At 36.5% G+C, this 21,878-nt stretch overlaps 1 protein-coding gene across 2 annotated transcripts in view; it reads left to right on the plus strand.

The window, feature by feature from the left end:
• The window catches only part of BRINP3 (BMP/retinoic acid inducible neural specific 3), a gene marked incomplete at both ends in the record, with an annotated part of 182,516 nt that overhangs the window by 105,829 nt on the left and 54,809 nt on the right, over positions 1 to 21,878 (plus strand). For both annotated transcript variants that reach the window (XM_079536350.1, XM_079536351.1), the window contains 2 exons: positions 417 to 607; positions 18,367 to 18,472. In XM_079536350.1, the coding sequence (XP_079392476.1) occupies positions 417 to 607; positions 18,367 to 18,472 (297 nt within the window). The remainder of the gene's footprint in view (positions 1 to 416; positions 608 to 18,366; positions 18,473 to 21,878) is intronic.

Raw genomic sequence — 21,878 nt, forward strand, 5'->3', positions numbered from 1 at the left:
ACAACCTCAGATGCTTCTCTTTGCTTTTGGAAGATCATCTGTGTTTTAGAAGTTTTCCTCCCCTCCCCTCCCCTCCCCTCCCCTCCCCTCCCCTCCTTTTTTCTGTTTTTTTATCTTTTTTTTTTTTTTTTTTCCAGAAAATTTAAGAGCAAGGTTACATGCTGACAGTGGGCAGTGTATTTTTAAAAACCATTCTTATAACTTCTTGTCTGAAAATGGTCATCTGAAATCCTATTGAGAACTGAGTCCATGAAAGCTCTTGTGCATGTGCTTAAGCACTGAAGTACCTCAATTTACCACCAGGGAGGTTTATCTAATAGCTATAGCAAGCATCAACTTGACACCTTATTTCTGGCAAAACAAGAGATGCAGAGGATGTCACTGATGGAGACTGTGGTTTCTGTTTCTGTATGCAGGAGAGGAGTCGCTCACAATTTTTGTGGACAAAAGGAAGCTGAGCAAGAGGTCAGATGGAAGTGATCCCAGCACCAACAGCTCTGTGGTGACTCTGGAGACCTTGCACCAGCTCGCAGCCTCCTACTTCATTGACAGGGACAGCACACTGCGTAGACTCCATCACATCCAGATAGCTTCCACTGCCATTAAGGTATGGGGATTCTGCTGAGACAAACACATGGACGTGTTTCTAGATTCACTAGCTGCCCTTCGGGAGAGGCGTATTTCAAACAGTAAGCAAAGACTGATTAGGAAAATAACCATGTTTCTCTGAATCACTTTTTTTTTTTTTTTTTTTTTTTTAATGTGAATCAAAGCATTAAATTTGTAAAAGAAAGGATAGTTTAGAAAAGGGTGCAACACGCTGAAAATATTACTTTTGTTGAGTGATACATAATTTGAATGGTCCTTATAGTATTACGTCACTGAGAAAATCTTCACGTATGTTTTCAAAAAAATGTGTTTATAGACAAACCTGTATCTGTCTAGAGACACATACTGTTTACATACAGTTTATGTTTTCTTTCAAAAATTGTTTTAAAGTGTAGCTTAGTGTACTCTTCTGATTTAATTACTTTTCAATCTTTCCAAAAAAACAAAAAAGAAGACTCTTGATTCTACAGTCCTATTTTCTATCCTACTGACTACAATAGGTCATCCTTAGCACTGGGAGATGCTTGGCTAAGATCAGAACCTCTGCAGATATTATATAAAGCAACAACTGTTCTCTTGCTCAAATCTTTACCATAATGTTGCTTATTGGATATAACCTCTCTCAGTACATTTCCAGAATTTAAGATAAAATCAAAATGTAATTTACAGTTGAATACACATTAATTCTGATATATTTTTTTTAATATTTAAAATCCATTGCACTTATTTAATCTTCCCACCCTTAACTAAAGTCCTCATTTATGACCATCCGATGGCAATATGCACTTGCTACCCACCTTAGCTATTGCTCAAGTAAATATAAATCTACCTCCTCAGCAGTGTTAGATCCTTTACAAATACAGATACACGAAGAATTTGTGGCACAGCAGCAAATGCTTTGTTTGTCTGTCAGTATGTGAAGGATGTTCCTCCTGCCTCATTGATCTTGTTAGCAAATCCCAGCTCAGTACTGGTCAGCTGTAGGGCAGTGTTAGGGTCTTCAGGCAACACAGACGAAAATGCAGATGAACAAACACAGAGTCCAGTCAATCTCATCTAAGGACTGCCTCGGTCATGCAATCTTGCTGCAGATTGTGATGCTACCTATTCCTCTGTTCTGACTTGTATGATCCCCAATCTCACTGTTTGTTATGCAGATCTGCAAAAATCTTTAAAAACCAGTCTTCTTCCTTCAAAGCACAGAGAATTTTTTCTCTCTTTGTCTCTGAAGGAGATTTCTCCTATTTGCTGTATTTTTAAAGCAGATTTCTACCACACTACAAAACTCAACTGTGCTTGCTAACAATTTAGTTAATGAATCTTCTACATGCCCAAAGTTTTTTTACAAACACAACAGTGTTCTCTCCACACTCTCACTGTTCATGAAATGGATACAAATGCAAGCTGTAGTCCATGGGCAAATCTGATTTGGGTAATTGAGTGCAGCAGGTCTCTAGAAAATGGTTTTCACATCAGATGCAGCAGTGCTGATACATGAAACCTTCATTTTATATATTTGCATTACAGATTTCTATTGTCAAAACACTTAACTGAACAAAAAAGCCTGTTTCTATTGAAGGCTAGGAACACAAAAGCAGCCAGGGAAGGCATTTTTTTGTTTTCTTCCCACACAGATTTTTGAAACAATGCAGTTTTTACATCAGAAAACCATCCAATAACATTTCAGACCCGTGCTGTAAATAGAATTTTCCCAGATTATTTCTTAAAATGTGTACTGGTAACTGATAACAATAGGCTTTCCACAGATCTGCCTGAAATCACATTTAGCAGCAGTGATACCCTGAGGACCTGAGCACAGAGGTGACCATCGGCCCTCTCTGTGCCTCCTGAGATACTCAGGGAAGAGAGGGATGACACCTTTTTACACAGTTTCCATGCCTGCCTTGCTCACCACAGCCCTGCTCAATATCTTCTTTTGCGTGAGAGGTCGAATTAGGGATTTGCAAAAGCAATCCAATAAATGTTTCCTCAGTTTATCTTACACCTTTGGTGTATAAACTTCAATATGAAGGTACTGGAACAAGAGGGGGTGTTTTCTGCTCATTTTATAAAGCCCTGAAATTCTGAATGGTAAGTTTTCCAAGCAATACACAATCATTTTTTTGATTGTTGTCCAGTTAATAACAATAACAAGGAGACATGTTCTGAATCTACTTAGTATTTGATCTTATCATTTATGATTCACACACAGATATCAATTTTATGTCTTAAGCATCATCTGCATGTACATGACGTTTCAATTAATTGAAAAGAAAAAAACTAAAAGGATAGGGGTTTGAATTGTTTGTTTTCCCTTCCTTTTTTTGTCAGTAAATTTTAGTTACATTCTGGATGGCTTTTAAATACGCAGTATTTAACACTGCTGTACTACTGAAGTTGTTTTCAGGAACAGAGAACTGAGAATGTAGATATAGCTTCTGTTACTCATATACTCACTATGAGAAACTCAACTATCTTTTGGGGAATGCACATTTTAATTAAAAAAAAAAAAAAAAAAAAAGAAGAAACATTCTGAATGGACGAGACTTAAAACACAAATCAAAATATACGGTTTGGAAGAGAATCATAGAATCATAGAATGGTTTGTGTTGGAAGGGGCCTTAAAGATCATTCAGTTCCAGCCCCCTACCATGGGTTGTTTGCCACCAACCAGATCAAGTTGCTCAGGGCCTTGAATGCCTCCAGGAATGGAGCATATTCAGGTTATCTGGGCAGCCTGTTCCAGTGTCTCACCACTCTCTGATTAAATAATTTCTTCCTAACATCTAACCTAAATCTTCACTCTTCTATGTCTGGGGGGCCCATACCTGGGCACAGTACTGCAGATGGAGCTTCATGAGGGCAGAGTGGAGAGGAACAATCTCCTCCCTGTCCCTGCTACCACCCCTCTGTTGATGCAGCCTGGGGTAACATTGGCAGTCCAGGCTGCAAGCACACACTGCTAGCTCATGTCCACCTTTTTGTCCACCAGGAGCTCCAAGTCCTTCTGCGCAGGGCTGCTGCGCACGAGTTCTTCTCCCAGTCTGTACACATATTTGAGATTGCCCCAATCCAAGTGCAGCATCTTGCACTTCACATTATTGAACATCATGAGGTTCACGTGCGCTCACTTTTCAAGAGTGATGTTTTGGTTTTGGTTGCATTGTGAATTAGTAATTTATCAGTAAGATTTAATGGGTGTGAAGCAGTGAGAAAACAATTAAATATGCAGGTATAGAGAGAGACTTTCAGTTGCTTATAAAACACCACCAGAGATTAATTTGACTAGGACAGGATGAAGATGAGCATTTAGCAAATCTGTAGCAGTGCTCAGTCAAGTATTAGGATAACAACAAGTAACTCCTTCATTTGCAAACTCTGTCAATTTTCATGTTTGGACATTTAGTTGCTATTTTTTCTAGCTTCTTTCTTTCATATTTCTTGAACAAATTAAGGACAAAGTTCTTTGCAGATGGGATATGGACCATGTTCCATTAAGTCTCTTAATTTACAGAGCAAAATCAACAATGGATCATGTATTAGATGAGGATGCTCAAGCTCAGTCTTCTGTGAAAACAAAACAAAACAAAACACCACTACTCATATATGTCTGTTTTCTTAAATATTGAGAACAAAAATGGCAGACACTCTTTGGAAAGCACATACAATGAATGTTTTTGTCCCTTATGTACTTAAGAAAATTAATAATAAATTATTGTATCCTTATATCAAATTAATTGCGTTGTATGCTACCCAAATTTCTTTTCTTACAGGTTTTGATACATTAGTGTGTGGAATTGATCAGAAAAATAAGATTTTGATGTTTTATATTTAAGGTTTTCTATTAAAAATTGGTCTACATTGCACAAAAGTATTAGGGAGAGGGAAGCGAGAATTAATGTTTAATTCCTATTTATTTTATTCATATCAAAAGGTGTTAGGAGTACAGAAGATGTACTTAATGAATCAAGTTTGTTAATCAAATTTTTTTGTAATCAAGTTTCGTAGCTGTGGCATAATTATCCTCAAAAATAACATGAGTACAACTAATTAAAGATTCACAATTTTCGATTGTTTTCATTGTTTATTCCACATAAAATGAGGAAAAATCACAAAATCACAGTATTTTCCAACTGGAAATCAAATATTCAAGGGAGCTACCCAGATCCTATACCAATATTTACCTTATTTAAAAGTCCCTGATACGTACATTCTTCCAATATTATTTTAATGCATTCATTTTACTGATAGTAGTTAGGCTCATATGCTAAATCAGCAGTTTGCAGCCTCGAGGGCATCACTGGAAACTCTCCAAGAGCCTCGGGGCTGCATGTAATTTGCATACACATTTACTTGAATGCATATCCTGTTGTATTTGAAATATTACAGATCCAACAGATCCAATACTTCTCTTGTATGCTCATTTTAGATGCTTTTTCCTATGAACATTTCTCTTCAGATGCACTGACAGCTGTTAAGTCTCCCTATTAACATGCATATTAGGATGACGGAGTGTGAGCTCCTTGTATTGGATAAAATCCTCTAAACTTATGGAAGCATAATATAAATAAAGCCAGCAAAGGTTTTTCTTTCTTTTTGTGTTATCTTTAACGAGCAATATTCTCAGCTCCTCCTGTTCAGTGTTGTTCTTGCCTGTGTACAGCCATACTAATTTGAATCTATTGAAGATCTAATCATAATCAGAGGTCCAGGGGAAGGTCAAACGACCTACAACCCAGAACTATCCAATGACTGTAATCAATATGATCAATCTCTTCCCTTCACCTGATTGATGGATGATGTAAACAAGACTTGAAGTTCACAACTTTGCTTAGCACGTTCTGTGATTCTAACAGTGTGTTTCGTTGCTGCCCAGTGGCAGAATGACCTATACTACTCTGAGATCAAGCACTCATCCTCCTAACACTTGGTTAGGAGGCTTTTTTAGTTTTGGGTAGATTGGATAGGGCTATGCATAGTATCCCAACTTTTTTCTGCTCTCTTAACAGCTGGGAGACAGTAGTATAAGCTCCTACACAAGTGACCCTGAGTCCTGTTTGTTAGATGCCACTGTCAAACTACCTCTGTGATCAATGAGAGTTAGCTCACACCACTACCTGCCCCTGTCTAGGATTTGCAGTGCTGTGTTGAGAAGAGCAGGGTGCATTACAGGACCATAATTGTGAGGCTGTGCTAATCGCTTGCTGAGTGAAGTTATGCAGAAAAGATAAGAAACACATTGACAGTATGGAAGATTAAATATTATGGAATAATATTGCTACATGTTGCAAAGGGATAAACACATTTATGTCAGGCAGTTATAACACTGATGCTTAATAAAACGAAGTGCTATACTAGCTGTGTTTTGGAGGAAATCTTCTTATGTCCCAGAACAGATCTTATTTCTAAGGAAAATGATTCAGGGCATTGGGGAAGGTAAATAGTGTAGGTGTTAGCTTAGGGTCCAAGCAGCTGAAGGACAGCTACGTTGCATCAAAAGAACAGGAGGGAACAGAACAGATGCATAAATTGAATTTTCCAGCAGCTATTTACAGCCAGATTACAGCCCATTTTTTCCATCTGAGTGAGAATGAATAACCATCCGTGAGGATCTGCCCTCTCGTTTCAATTAAATTTTATTGTGCAATTTGCTTTTTCTTTCCCCAAAACACTTTTTTTTTTCTTTTTTTTTTTTTTAACTATTAGAAATTTAAGCACTTTGTTTTCTTGGAAAACTGTAGATTACAAATAGTGTATAAGAGGGATCTATTGTAATGGTAAATATATCTGATTACCTATAATTAACCCATGAACAACTCACGGTAGGCTGCAAGAGAGGAAACTGAAATGTAATGAAATTAGCTTTTCACTCAAAACTCATTCTGAAATCCAGACCTTTTGTTTGTCTGCTTGCTTCTTTGTTTGGTCTGAAAAAGCTTGCCTTCTTCTTTTTGTTTTCTTTCATATCTCCTATTTGAGTATGCTTTTCTGTGGCTTCAACTAATTGCTGTAATCAAAAGTGGAAATGCTGAATAGCTAAAGACTCATTCTGTTGTCAAATTCCTGAAGAATCCTAAACATTTTCACAATTTTTCTTTGTTGCCAAATTTTGAAGCTTTTGAAGTTTAGATCTTGAACTCTTCTTGCCGAATATTTTTCTTTTTAGTTTGTGGTAAGGATTTAAGACCCAAGCCTTGTAAGTGACCAGAATTGAGGAAGCTCAAAGATTCGTGCCCAGGAGGAGCTTTAACTTGTAAAATTACAGTTAGAAACAGTGAGCTGAAAATGCTTAATGTATCAGTTTTCTGTTGACTCCATTGAAGAAGTTAAATAGTAAATGTGAGTTTAATTAAACACACTAGGGAAGTAAAAGCCAGAAGACACTGTCCCTCTTCAGAAGTTTGTATCTTCTGCATTAGGTATTTATGGTGATATTAATTAATCATTTCAAAGGAAAGCCATGAATCTTTTGTCTTGAGGTGGCAAACTCCCATTAAATTTTGCTGAGAATTCAGTACTTCTGCAGGCTACTTTGAAAATCTCACAGTTTGTTAGAAGCTTTACAACTCAACTATGTGTATGCATAGGTATAAATGTTTAAGTTTAAATTATTATCTTATCTTACCAGCCCAGTTGGGAACTGTATTTTGGTTTCTGATTTCCACTACGTTTTGAGCATCACCTTCTTCCTAAGGGCCTTTTAGTAATGTGAGCTTAGCTGATATTCTGTTCTTCGAGCCTGGCTAGACTGTGCCATGCTTCATGGCACAGAGGCTAGTACATACAGCTAGCATCAACAGAACTTGTACATTAACAAAAATGTGAAATACTGAACATGACATGACAGTAGCACTGTAATGCTGCGCTGAAAAAATTACATTGCATTTCTCAACAGAGTTTATTTGCTAAGGAGCGACCCTGAACTTCCCTTCCTTGTCTGAAGCTCAGTCTCTGGTATCTCTGACATCTTGGTTCCACATGCTGCTGCACAGCACTGAATATGTGTTTGTAAAATTGAACTATCTAAGGCTTTGTATATTTATGTCTGGGAGATGTTGGAGATCTTTGGACCAAATTATCCACAGATGTTACAAAATATCATGAGTGCTATGTGTAGGCCATTAAATAATTCTAAGAATACACAAAATGTAAAGATCAAGGAATAATTGCCATATAATTTTTTGAGCGCTTAAAGCGACGAAATGAAAAATAACTTTAATTCACTTGGACAATGGAGTTCTAATTAAGTAGAAACTCCATAACTGCTTTCCCTCAAAGGTAGTGTGGAGGTCAGTTCTTCATTTGGTGTAAAAGAACACAATTACTTTGAGAATCTGACCCTCACTATCCAAGACAGTAAGAGAAATGGGGGGGGGGGGGGGAGGGGGGGGAGGAACTAGCAAGTTAATGCAATCACATTTTACTAAACACTCACAGAATGCATACTCAGCAACATAATTGGCACAGTGCATCACAGCAGCTGCAACACAATGTACTTTAGCAGCCTCTAATACAGACCACATTGTCTCATTATATTTTCGATAAAGTGCATAGAAGAATGTGTGCAACGAGTTATAACATTGCCACCTAGTTGGTCACACAGCATGAAATATCTTCAAAGCAACAAAATAGCACATATTGCAGATGCTAGGACAGATCTTTCAGAAAGACTTCAGATAATTATCCTATGGAGAACGAGATGGGAAGAGGGTGGAGAAGAGGAGAGGAAAAGACAGGAAAGGAAAACTCCAATCTGAGACAGGCTGCAAAAAGACAAATGTAAACAAGAGTCTTTAACAGCTTTCACACAGCTCTTGCCATCATTTAAAAAGTTCTTCAGATCCTTCCCTTCCCTCCCCTCCCCTCCCCTCCCCTCCCCTCCCCTCCCCTCCCCTCCCTCTGAAACCAAAGGAAAACAGTCAGAAAATTAAAGAAGGACAGTTTTGAATGAAAACATTGCAAGATCAAAAGTGAAAATATTGATACATACATTAAAGGTGGAGCATTCAAGGATTAATTTTGAGGCAGTCAGATTTTCATGGATTTCTATTTGGTCTTTGGTTGTGCAGTGGTTTGTGTGTTGGCTGAGCAATGTAGTTCTGAACTCTCTAATTGACAGCTGCTGCCTGAAAGCAGGTCAGAAAACATCAAGAAAGGGCTATAAAATTTGGAGAATCTTCCCCTACCTCTGAACCCAAGGAAATAATGGATACTACATATCAACAGCGTGTATGAAGACGAGGTCAGATTAGGAAGAATATGTCAGGATAATGGAGTCTCAGAAGAGTCAGAAGCAATAAGCTTTCAGAAAAATAAGATAATGAATAATAAAAGATTTCAGTATATGTATTGTTTTTCAAATGGAATTTTAAAGATATTTTCATATATTTTGCTGTTATGAGTTACAATTAAAACTGCTGTATCCCTCTTGAAACTGTTAATTTAATGGTACAACACACCTCTGAAAATATCCATCATGTTTATATCTTTAAGAGGCAGCTCGTTATGAGAATTGCATCATTGCTTTCTTCTGCAACTCAGAATTATTTCTACCTTCAGGGCTTCACACAGCACATCAGCAGGGTTTAAATTTCTACAGCATAACTATAATGAAAGCTCTAGAAACATAATGCTTATAATGTCAATATAGGCAGTGACAGAAGCTGGCTTTAAGAAAAAAATTCTTTACTCATTCAGAACATTTTCTGTGATTACTGTGTTTTATTTTCAGCTCTTTCACATCTGAAATGATAGTATTTTCATCATTGTTTTATAGATTTTATTACTAAATTAAGAGTTCAAAATGAAAGTATTTTTAATTTTGAGTTGTGCAATTTTAACCTTATTCAATAAAGAAGTTCTACTGAAGTCAATGAAGCCAGTAAAGTTTCTCTATGCGCAGTTTGATATGGCTGAGATCAAGGTTTTTTCCATACAACCTCAACCACAATCTTCTTATCAAACTATTTTTCATTTTCTTTCTATAGATTACCCAAATTAATACTGTTTCCCAGGAAATAGTTACTGCATTTCAAATTGATGCAGTACTCCTCCATTGATATTTTCTTTCTGAAAAAATAAAATGAGAATACCATAGCAGAACTATACTGCCTTAGCTATACGAGCTCAATTTGTTTTCCTAACAGTCATAATAAACCTGCTAAATGGAGGTCACAGTCTCCTATCTAGTAGATTTTTAAGAAAATATATCTTCTCCATGAAGAAATCGAGCTTTGAAAATGAAAATAATTCCTTGTTCTTCCTTTGACTTTTCATGAAATCCTTAATGTGCAAAAAGTAATTGGTGATAAAGAAGTACAGAGAACAGATTGAAGATATACAGTAATAATTTTTCTGCCATGCAATTCTAGTCTCTTTTAGTAGACTTTATTCTTAATCTTGTTAAGCATTTGAAATATGACATTCACAGCAATGTTGAGCCACATATATTGTTGTAGGAAATAAATAATATATATAAATAATATATGTATTATATAATATATAACGTTATATAATGCAAAGCAATTTATATCTTTGGTTAAAGTACAGTGATAAGATGTGTGGGTCTGCTTTTCTTTTTCTGTTTTAGAATAAACATGAGGAACTTTGCTCTTTTAATTTTTGATCTTTGCTGGAAAATGGTTATTTGGCAATGCTTTCCGTTTGCATTAAAAATAGCACTGGAATTTTTTCATCATATACAATCAGTTAATGATTACAGTATTTGTTTGGTTTATTATAGAGATTTTTACCTAGAACAGTGTGAATATTCATAACTTGATCAAATTTAGTCTCAGAGAAGAGAAAGGTTCAGTGTATTTGCACTTGCCTTGTTTAAACTCACCTCACGCTTTCAGGAAGTTGACCTAACATAGCAAGTTGATATCCCAAATAAAAAGCCTTCTTTCCAATCTTTCTTCCCTGGTGCTTCCTCAACTGCTCTGTCTGTCTGAATCAATCCTGTCAACACTGGCACTGCTGCCTGAACAGTAGCATCTGGAACAGAAATAAGAAATCTGGGAAGATGTACCCATGAGTAACTTCCCTATGAAGATTAATTACAGTAAATTATAAGTATCACTTTTCTGACCACCAGCATGTACACTGTCTTATTTATTTCCACCCCCTCAGCCCCATAAAGATTTTCTTAACATCCAAGCCTGTAGAAGTACCTTGGATAACCCAGAGCCTAAATGTTACTGAGATTTCCTATATCTCGTGAGAATCTCACAATTTAAGCCATCACAACAACCTGGGTGATATAAAAGCCATGGCTCAGTTATGGAATTAAGCAGCAGCACTCACAGTCTTGCAATGTGAATAGAGTTGGCAAGTCTTAGTGGCCTACTTTGAATAAGAATCATATTATCTGTATCTGTGTACTATGCATGTCATATAGATAAGTTTAATGCATCAAAATTTGGATTCAGATTCCAATCTCAAACATTCTCCATATGTTTTTTTATAAATTTGTGAGTTTTAAAGACAAAAGATTGCTTTTGCCGCAGATTAAATTACATAATAGTCCTGGAACAGTGTAACTAATCAAACTTACAGAGCTATTTAGCTGAACTATTCAGCTAAGGAGGAATTCATATTTTCATATTTGCATATTTCTACAACCATTTTAGCTTTTAGTTAAGAGTTTCCCTTTAATTTGAAAAGCTGAGAGGTATTTAATGATTAAATTATACATTAGTTGTTATTGATAACTTGGTGGTTAGGCTGGAAAATGTATAATAAAGTGTATCATAAAACCGGTAATTTTGCAAAAACTGTATATTGAGAATTGGCAGTACCAATGAGAGGGCAAAAGTGTTACAGCCATTTACCAGAGGGAATGAGTGAGTAGGAAGCAAGAAGGACAGAACCTAAAAATAAATCCCTGATAACATACATATGACCCAGACGGAGAGCAAACCAGCAGACATGCATATTATGGACAGTAATGTGATTTCTTTTGAGAGGTTGGAATGACAGCCCCATAAGCGGTGGTTTGACGGGAGCATGGTAAAATAAAATGGACGTGTAAAACGTCCTGCTTCAGCCATCAAAGTATGTGGGGGGCAGAGTTAGGAACTGTAGTGCTACGGACATCAAGAATAAGTCAGTAGCTTAGTTGCACTGCACTCAAGGGGAGGAAATAAAAAGCCTGGGGATAGCTTAATTTAGTATATTTTGAAGGATTATACAAAAAAAGCAACTAAGTTTTAAACTTACACGGAAATATTTAAACATGGGTAGGATCTCTTTGTAAAGTCTGGATCTTATTTAACCTGCCCTTATCGCTCTGATTTTTAGGCTTTAGCTTTAATTCTTTTTATTCTGTTTATATTTCAAGTCCTAATGTTAACCTTTAGCAAATATTTTTATAATTTCATAAAAATTATTTTTTTCTTCAAATTTAACATATGTAATTTTATAGCTGGCCACATTAAGGTGGTCCAAAAATTGTCTAAAGATCATTTTTACAATGATCCTGACCTTTTTTTTCTTGTGGCTTCAAAATAGAAGATTTTGACTTTGTATTCTGATTCTGGAAGGAAGGACTTGCATTTTTTGGGTACATTTTTCCCATCTTAAGAAAATGATTTTATATCCAGCTGCAGTACAATTATTACTCATAATATCTGATAGCCTTAGGAATTACAAAGTGGTTCTGTCTTTGTAAAAATGAATGGGGATGCAGTAAAGAATCTGAGTATGCCCAGCATGGTACATAGGATCTGAGCAAATAATGGAAAGTCCTTGAGTGGGTTTTGCAGTTGGGCAAAACAGTCTCCGTTTACAGTAGGTGCCCCAGGATTCCTTTGGAGATGTTCCCTATTGTATAGAAATTGTAATGTGTTTGGAAGAGGAACGAGGACTCTGAAGTAGGTTGTGCTTCAGTACAGCTTCTTTTTTTGTGTTTTTGTGTTCTGCAGATACTTTGCAATTTTTTTATGCATGAAATGCTATTTTAATTTGTAACCTGTTCTGTGCTCTTTGTTTCTAATTTTATCTTATAAGCAGAATACACAGATTTCATTTATTCTTTATAGCTCAGCTGTTGCCCTAGCCAACAGAAGTGAAAAAAATAATAGAAGCATTCATATAAGTAAGATGTAGGGAAGCAGCACTATCTAAGCGTAAGCTAAAACAAAAGGTTCCGCTTTTATTGCATCTTTTCTAAGGTGTACATTACTTTTCCAAAAGAGAACTGCACTCTCGCACGTTTCTGAAAACTAGTTAGAAGGAAAAATGAATGCCTATCGTCTCTGTGTAAGGCTGAAAGTGCAGGTAATAAAGGCTCTTGCACTGGTCCCAGACAGCCTCGGTTCATGGGGACTTCCCCATTGCTTCAGATACAGATGCAGAGGAATGTGGCATCTGACACACGGTGTAAATTCAACTACACTTGAAAAGGGAAAATCATGGCTCCAAGTGTCAGACATGTCAGTGTTGCCAGTGATTTCAGCATGGGGAATTCCTCACTTTCAAGTTCCAAAGCCACAGAATTGTTGCATGGTTTGCAGAGTCAGAGTTATAGAACAGTGTAATCATCTTTTCCTCCTTCCTCCATCTCTACCTTAATTATCTTTAGAAGGCTGTTTAACTTATGTACGTGTTCTGCTAGCTCAGAACTGACACAGCCCTGGCAGGTTCAGTTTCTTCTCTATTTTTTTTTCTGTGGCACAGCATAAATTCAGAGGCTTGTTTTGATGTTCTTATAGGTCCTCCTAGAATTAACAGATAATAAATTGTTCTCTGAAGTTGTGGAGAAGAGACTTGATAGATGATTGCTTCCTATCAGATGAAACTAAACAGTTAGCCTTAAAAAAACCACCGTCTTGTATAAAAACCTGCAAGTCCTTATTCCACTTTGTCTGGTTAATGAAAGTCGTGCAACTTATTTCATTTGCTAGCAGATTAAGTTTACTGTCTCTGAGATAAATATAAGATAAGAGACATTCCAGGCCATCTGAGTTAGTGGGCTCTTTGAATGAAAGTCAGACCTATACTAACAGTATGGACAACGCTAAGAGAAAATGTGCAGAAAATGTTATATGCCTATAGGATACGGCTTTAGAATGTTCGCAAATCCAAAATAAATAAATAAATACTTCCCCTCCCAAAACATTATTCCAAATCCTGACATTGTGTTTTCTGTTGGTTTATCTAAGCCTCTCTTAAACGTTCATCTAGCTGCTAGCACGACAAGCGTCAGTACTTGGAACATTCAGATGATTTGTGTTATTTCAATTATACACTAATTAGTGGAAGCCCTACTATGCTCAATGACACACAAAGGGCAACAGAACAGTAACTGTAGCAATTATTCTCTGCTAAAAGAAGGTGCTGAAAGAAAAGTGCTTTTGTGAAAAAAATTGCAGAATCTAGGGAGAAAAAAAAAAAAAAGAAAAAAAAGTTGCTTGAGCTTACATGGCAGAGGTTTTCATTGTGGAGAAGATGGCAGAAGGTTCTCCATACACAGAGCAGAAGCTGCCTGCAGCCTGTGGGGGAGGGATGGGGGGAGATAGACAGCATTTGCGACCCTTCTATTCAATATCAAGGCCACATATGCACTAGGTTTTGTAGCCCAGAGGTGCGATTCACCCTTTATAGACATCTGCCTACCATCATGAGATGATCCATGCCCCTTGCAGCACTACTGGAAGATGTTGTATTCCAGTTGACTCTTACATCTGATTACTGATAATGTGTAATTACTCTAGGGAGTTCTATTATTTGTGGAACTGCCAAATACCGTTACTATGTAATTTATTCCACTGAATGATTTATGGATGAGAGGACTTAGTGTGAACAATAATCTGGCTTTACCTAATGGTTCCTTAGCTATATTGAATGAGAAGTACAGTTTTTTCCTCTTCCTCAGACAATCCTCCAAAATATCAAGCCACTCCAGTATTTGCTTTGGATTTCTTCTCCCTGCACAACTTTGTTCATCCTTCTATTGCACCAGTCATTCAGAAGAGAACTTCTTCCATCACTAACGTCACACATATACAAGGAATTTCTTCTAATTCACTATTTTAATGTTTAGAGTTGGCAATAGGAATATGAATACAGCTTTCTGTTTTGATTTTCCTAGCATTATCTCATTCTCCTTTATGCTGGCTTAGTTGTTTTCCTTAGAAGCCAAATACATTTTCAAAGAATCTTCGTAAAGAGGACAGTCCTTTATGCAAGACAGTGCACTGTCTCTGCCTGGGCATGTAGCTAGGCATATTAGCTATGTGCAATAGAAAGGACCCACCAGGACCAAAATCTCTGCAGAAATGTGTTCCTTTTTTATTAGGAAAGCCTTCTATAGGCTTAATTATTGTGGACAAAAAAAAGTACAGTTTCCCAGGGAAATACTACCCACTGATATCACAAGAATTCAGCTCTGCTTAAGTGCTGGGAGGTATGTTCTCTGTGCACTTGTAATCGGGTCATTATCACCATGGTTATGAGTTTTTAACTGACTGAAAACTGTAGGCATTTTCCTCATTAATACCAAATGTTACGGCTTATTTCTGGGAACTGAAAGCCCTGCTGCCCAGGGAAACCTGTGCTGTGATAATTTTTGAAAACAATGCACTTGAGAATAGCCTGCTTGGTTTCTGTCAAATGGTTTTACACATATTTTGTTTACTGGTTCTTATGGGCTTTTAGTTGTTAAATAACTTTGGTCTGTTGTATTTTGCTTTGTGAGTTAGTGTTCTTCACAGACTATGGGTCTAGTTCTTATGAAACAAGTGATTACAGTGCTCTTTGTTCATCTGCAATCACTTCTGGACTATGCTTGCATCTTAAAAAATTCTTTGCATTTACATTTTAACATGCCCTCTCCTGTTTTTGCCTTATTTTTTATTATACGCCTTCAGGCAAAACACTTCAACTGTGATCTTGAGGCTGAATATAGCCATACTTCTGTGTTTGGAAGATAATTAAAGAAGTGCCATTTCCTTTCCAGTGTTGCTTCTATCACTGCAGTTTTTTTTCTGTCACACACAGAACATGCAAAATTGTCAGTGATTTTATTAACAGGTGGATCAAGACAGAAGTATCACATTTGGGAGTAACTTTCTTAAGTGATTTTGTATGACTGGTCCTTAGAAAAAAAATATAAATAAAAGCAGCTTATGGATAAACTCTTTCCCATTCTGCTTCTGTGCACACCTACATACACCACATGCTGTCACTCCCATAATCAAAACAACAGTTATCACTACCTGTGTCTTGCATCATCCAAGTGAAGAATAAACCTTCATGAACAAAATGGCACACCATAATTACACAGACACTAATCTTCTTTACATTGTGATGTCAAGAGCCGTAAGAATAAAAGAATGAATAAGAATTGTTTCTGTAGGTCTTCCATTTCATAAGGATTTATGAAGTGGGATTGCTTTATAGACAGACGGTTGAAAATTATAATAGAATATATAAAAAAATGGGTCTTTGTAGATAGAATTTCATGCATATATGCTGAGTAGAGTCTTTCAGAACTAGGACAAAATTCATAACAACCTTCATCCCTTTTTTTCTGTCTTCTGGCTATTTATCTTGTTTAATGTACACACCTGTCTTTATTGTTATATGAATTAATAAGGATTTCTTATGTGAGGTGGGTATGCAACAAAAAATAAGATTTTATAAAGGAATTTTTAATCACTTTTGGGAGAAGGAGGAAACTTGAGGATTATGGGTAAATTGTCATTCTCCCCACTTCCCAGCCAAATCTGATAGCCATGCAAGAATCTTTACACTGATTCTGGATGATTAAGCAAAAAACAAGCTAAATCTGGCCCCAGTATAAATACTGAAAACTGCCAAATGTGTGCAGGGAAGAGAGATCCTGACTTGATCTCATTTCCTTGCACTGTTGGCACTCTGCTAAGAGATTTGGCTGAAGCCAGTTCTGTGTGTTCTCTCCACAGGCTGCTGGCATTGCAGAGGATCTCATTTTCCATTGCCAGGAACACTTGTTCAAAGTGACAGAAAGGTGCCAGTGAATAGCCCAAGATTTCACATTACTTTGTGAAAATGTTAGGACTTGGAAAATACAAAACAATGTGAAGATATCATGATCCAGTTGCAGCCATTCACACGTGCTGGTGTAAGAGCACCAGGTGATCCTAAGCAACATGAACTTTCATGGATTATTTCAGCAAATCTCTATATTGCTTTCAAATGAGATTATTGAAATAGAAGGATTCCTTCTGTTCAGAAGCGTTATTGCTAGATGTCTACTGCTCGGTGGAGGTTCATATTTTGGAAAGGAGCTCTTTGACCTTAGAACTTAGGCTTATTCTCCAGGAGATTTGGCATAGAATATAATACTCAAAGTAACAGATGACAGAATCACCTTGTCAGAGACAAATCAACAAATAGAGGTAAATGCCAAAGACATCTAGGATGGCAAAGCAAAGAGAGCAAGGAAGTTCCAACAAAGTAGCTGGGAGCAGCTTGTTGAGGTGGATGATGGAGGAATTGGTTGTATTTTGGCAGTAAGGGAAAGCGGGAAGATATCCCACGGCCAACATTTTCTGCTACAGCTCTGCTTGTTTCATTTTTACTGTCCTCTTTCTGCTTGGACTGGATACTAAGTAGAAAGAATCAAAAGCCATGAGTTTTCAACACCGTTCAATCCACTTAAAAAAAAAAGAATAATAGTGAGATTGTGGTGTACCCACTTGTCTTCAGGATTTAGGATTTTATTTTTCTACTTACACAGGCTAAAATAATCATTGAGATACTGCCTTGCTGCCAGCCAGCCCTCTGGGCATCACAGCAGTGCTTCAAAGGTGGCAGCACCTCCTTTTCTCTTGCTGAGAAACTGAATTAGGCCCCTTTTTTTTTTTTTTTTTTTTTTTTTTTTTTTTTTTTTTAATTTAGGGTAGCATTTAAAAATAAACCTGCTTTTGTAATTGTTTCATAGACAGTTAAGAACCATCTACATAATCCATAAATTATGTGGACCACTTGTCTTTATTATTGTTGATGCTATTATTCTTAATAATGTATTTACTTTTTTAACAAACTACTTGTGTTAACAAGCACAATCCTCAGCTGTTAAAATAATGCTCTATTTGTGGCAGTTATTGCTGTATTTTGATCCTATGATTACACCCCTGATCACAACAGGCAGGATGTGACCTAACCTTATGTTAGACCTTTCCTAGATGGAAAATATTGCACCTCATCAAAAGTTTTTACTTCTAAATCTTGCTTTGCTACACAGAAAAATTCCATTTTTTACCATGATTTCAACAAGGAATTGCCATGCCCAACTGGGGTGGTACCAGATCTGGAGTTTGGTGGCCCTGCATGTGGCAAAGAAGCTGGAAACTTGATGATCCCTGGGGTCTCTTCCAACACAAGGCATTCTGTGATTCTATGATTCTATGATTCCATGATTCTGTGTGCACAATTTTCATCAGTGAAAATCTTAATCTCCATTTTTATAAACTGTATTTGTTAAATTCATTTTTATTTCCACAGTATGAAGAAATAAATCATCATTACACGTTTATTAGCTAAAATATTGGTAGTGGTGCCCTGCTATCAAAATTGCACTCTCCAAAGTTTGTTGTACTGGTGAAACATTTGCAGTCTTTCTTTTCTCGTATAAAATAATCTATTTCATCTTAATTAAGTCTGAAATATACAGACAGTTGAATTAAAGGGAAATTTTATGAAACAAGCTTCTGAACTCTTCAGACTGTTTTGAATAACGCAGCAAATGCTTTTCCATTCCCTTACCATCAGGTAACAGAAACGCGGACTGGTCCTCTTGGCTGCAGTAACTATGACAACCTAGATTCTGTCAGTTCTGTTCTGGTTCAGAGTCCTGAAAATAAGATTCAGTTGCAAGGTATGTAGGTGTAATTTCATTAATTTGTTTTGGAACAGGATGACATTCATCACGCTATTTGTTTTTCTTTTTTTCCTCCTCATAAAAGGTCATTATCTTTTCTTTGTGTGTGTGTGTGCAATAGCTACATTTTAGGCAAAGTGAAGGAAATGTCAATAACTCATGTTGTCTTTCAAATCGAAAAAATTTCTTTACCCATCAGAAAATAATCTGAATAATGCTGTTAACATTTTGCATCTCTACTTAGCAATGACTTGCTCACCTTTCACAAAGCCCAAATTCCAATAACTTCTACCAAGCAAGGAATGACATTTCCTGTGCTTAGCCTGCTTTGCACATTTTGAGTAGTAACCCACTGTCCCACTGGAATGAACAGATTCACCAGAGGAACAGGGCAGATTTGCAAAGTCCTTGAGTAATGCAAAGTGCAAAGGCTCCTTTGGGACTTATAAGAAAACCTGTAAGGTTAGATATCTCACTCGTTAGAAGAACGTGTAAAATGGTATCACTTCTGATTCATTTTTAATAAATTGCAGTAAGTGCATATCTGCATGTTAGGCACCTAAACATTGTTGAAAGTGAGCCTCTAGTAATTGTCTTAATTTTTGTTTGTTCATTTTCAGTTAAACAAATTCAACGCGAACAACTTTCAATTACTGCTGTGAAAACAGACTAAATTCTCTATGATTTATATGTTTATGCCTAACTGTACATTCAAGGACAGAAGAGTATGGGTCTTAATTAAACAGTTATTTCAAGCTGTAAAAGTTACTGATATTGGTTTATACATGAGTTGGACATATAGAGTGAAGTTGTTGCTGATTATTAAGATTGGCTGCTAGGGAAAAATTACTTGTTTAGTACATCCATGTTTGGTTTTTTTTGCCTTTCCTCTCTCTTTCCATTAGGTGGGAAGGGTGCAAAAGGGCATGATTTCATTGAAAATATATTTATTTTTCAAAAGAACTTGTCATTTTCACTGCAATGCAGTGAATAGAATGTATCCATAAATCATTCACTGTTTTTAAAGGTCTCCAGAATTTGCACGATATTTGTCAGTTAAAATTTGGAAATTAATCTTTGCTGCAGTCAGAGAGCCGTTTGACACATGCCATTAGATTATCATGAGAAATGTAGTAACACAACTGCTACAACTATTTCATGCTTATCATATAGAAATTGAACAAGACAGGGCTGCTTATTTGGGCTTTCTTTTTCTATCAGAATTCTAAGTTTTTTTCAAAAATACATTTGTACATTGAGGAAGTATACTATGGTAGCAAGAGTTTTACACGTTTTGATATAAAGCAGAGAAAGGCACAAACAGACCAGCTTTTAATAATGTTGTCATGCATCTATAATATGGCTTTCTACCTGGAAAGATTATAAAATTACTGTTACAGATATATTTTTATTTACCTAATATTTAGGAATAAATCTCTATGAAATTGTTCAAGTGCTTGTGTAAGACAAACGTATCTCACAAACTACCAGTATACTGAGAAATAAGCTTCACTTTTTCCAGAGAGATTCTATTTGCTTCAGAGTAATCACAACTGACAAATCAAAATTTACAGTGTACTTCACTGGTTGGTTTTGTTCATGTTTTTTTTTTTTTGTTTTGTTTCGTTTTTTTTCCTATCAGTTGATTGTTATAGCCAAAGAACTAATAGTTACAGGTAATTAACAAAGTTTCTATATAAAATTACAAATTCCCATCATTGAAATCATGTAAAGAATGGTCAATTGTTTTCAGATTAATAAAGTTCTGGTCAAAAATATTCTAAATTTTTTATTCTGATACCTCAGTACAGCATATGTTTTTGCAAGACCTCTACATTTCATGGCATGGTAAAGTGTGAAAACGCTTTGCAAAGGGATTTGAGACACAGCAGAAGAATTTTAATCAACAAACATCCTTCCCTTCTCTATGCTAAACCTTTCGTAGAAATGAATTCTTTGAATGAATGAATTCTTTTTCTCAGGATTTTATATACTTACCCAGAATATCCAGCAGGCTGTCTCATAGTAATTTGAAATCCCTTAGGAGAGGAGGCATCTATTTGAAAACAGCTGCTTTTAGCTGGTTCTGATGCATGCTGAAGTCAGAGAACTTTCTGTAGGTGATTGATCAGGTCCCATCCTGCAGGGTCTGCTTGAGGTACTGGCAGATGAAATAGGAGTAAACCACTTTATAAATCCATACACTCAAAAAATCAATAGCAAAACTGTTCTTTATTTGATTTTGCACAAAATGACATAGTTTCACTTCATATGGAATCATTGCACACATTTTTCTAAAACACTTGGTAAAAAGGCTGTTGTATGTCAATGTTTAGAAATGAAATATATGGCTAATTTTATTTTCCTAAAATTCCTTCTAGCTCAATTTACCAATTCTTCTTAGCCTGGGTCTACAGAAGCATGGAGAAATAACTAGAGTAATTTGAACATATCTATATTTCAGGTGTATCTACTTGTGTCAAAGCCAACATGGAAAATAAGTCCAGTGTTTACCTCCAGATCTTTTTTCTGCTTGTACAGCTTCCTTACTTCCACTGTTGCTGTCTTCAAATCAGATTTCCCTTTAACACTCTCAAAATTTATGTTAGCTTCTAGTATAAGTACTGTGATTTATCTGCAGGTTTCCATAGTGAAAACTTCTTACAGCTGAGGCTCTTCATTCAGTCTCCTATCAGGGAGAAGTTGATGTATTCCACTATTTCTGCTTTTGACAATTCCCCCACAAAGAAATACACTAGTATATGATCTGAGGAATACAGGTTAGTAGCTATTGGAATGAATGTTCCACACTAAGACGGAAGTGTAAGATAAATAGTGGGTGCTCCAAAAGTAATGCCTCCTATATTATTATGTTGGTCCACAGTGTCAGAGGCTAATGTTGGTAGTATAGCAGTAGAGGCTGAACCTTTCCACCAACATTCTGTTATATTTTGTGGCTGTGAAACAGGTGGTAGAAGAGGAGTCTGACAGGGGTCAGACATGGAAATGCATAGGAAGTACAAGTGTAGAACTGAATTTCTCATGCAGAAAAAATGGCATCTGTTGACTTTTACTGATGCTTGCTGAGTGTTGATGGAGACCAAACGGTGAATGTGAGCACAATGAGGGATGGGTGTTGTGGTTCAGCAATGGTGACAGCAACGTGAAAGATCAGCCATGCTCTGAGCAGTAAAGCGCAGCTGTCACACCACAAAATGGAGAGCATCTCAATCAACTCATCTGCATAAGTTGGTGAATTATGTCCAAAAAACTTTGTACAAAGGTGAAGATTGGTTTCAGTACATTGGAAACCATGGTGCAGCATTGAAATATCACAAAGTTTGCACCAGTTGGGTCCCAACAGAAGAAATGCCATATGCAAGTTTGTCGGGATTTATTGAAC

The sequence above is a fragment of the Tetrao urogallus genome, assembly GCF_951394365.1.
Source record: "Tetrao urogallus genome assembly, chromosome: 5".
NCBI lineage: Eukaryota > Metazoa > Chordata > Aves > Galliformes > Phasianidae > Tetrao > Tetrao urogallus.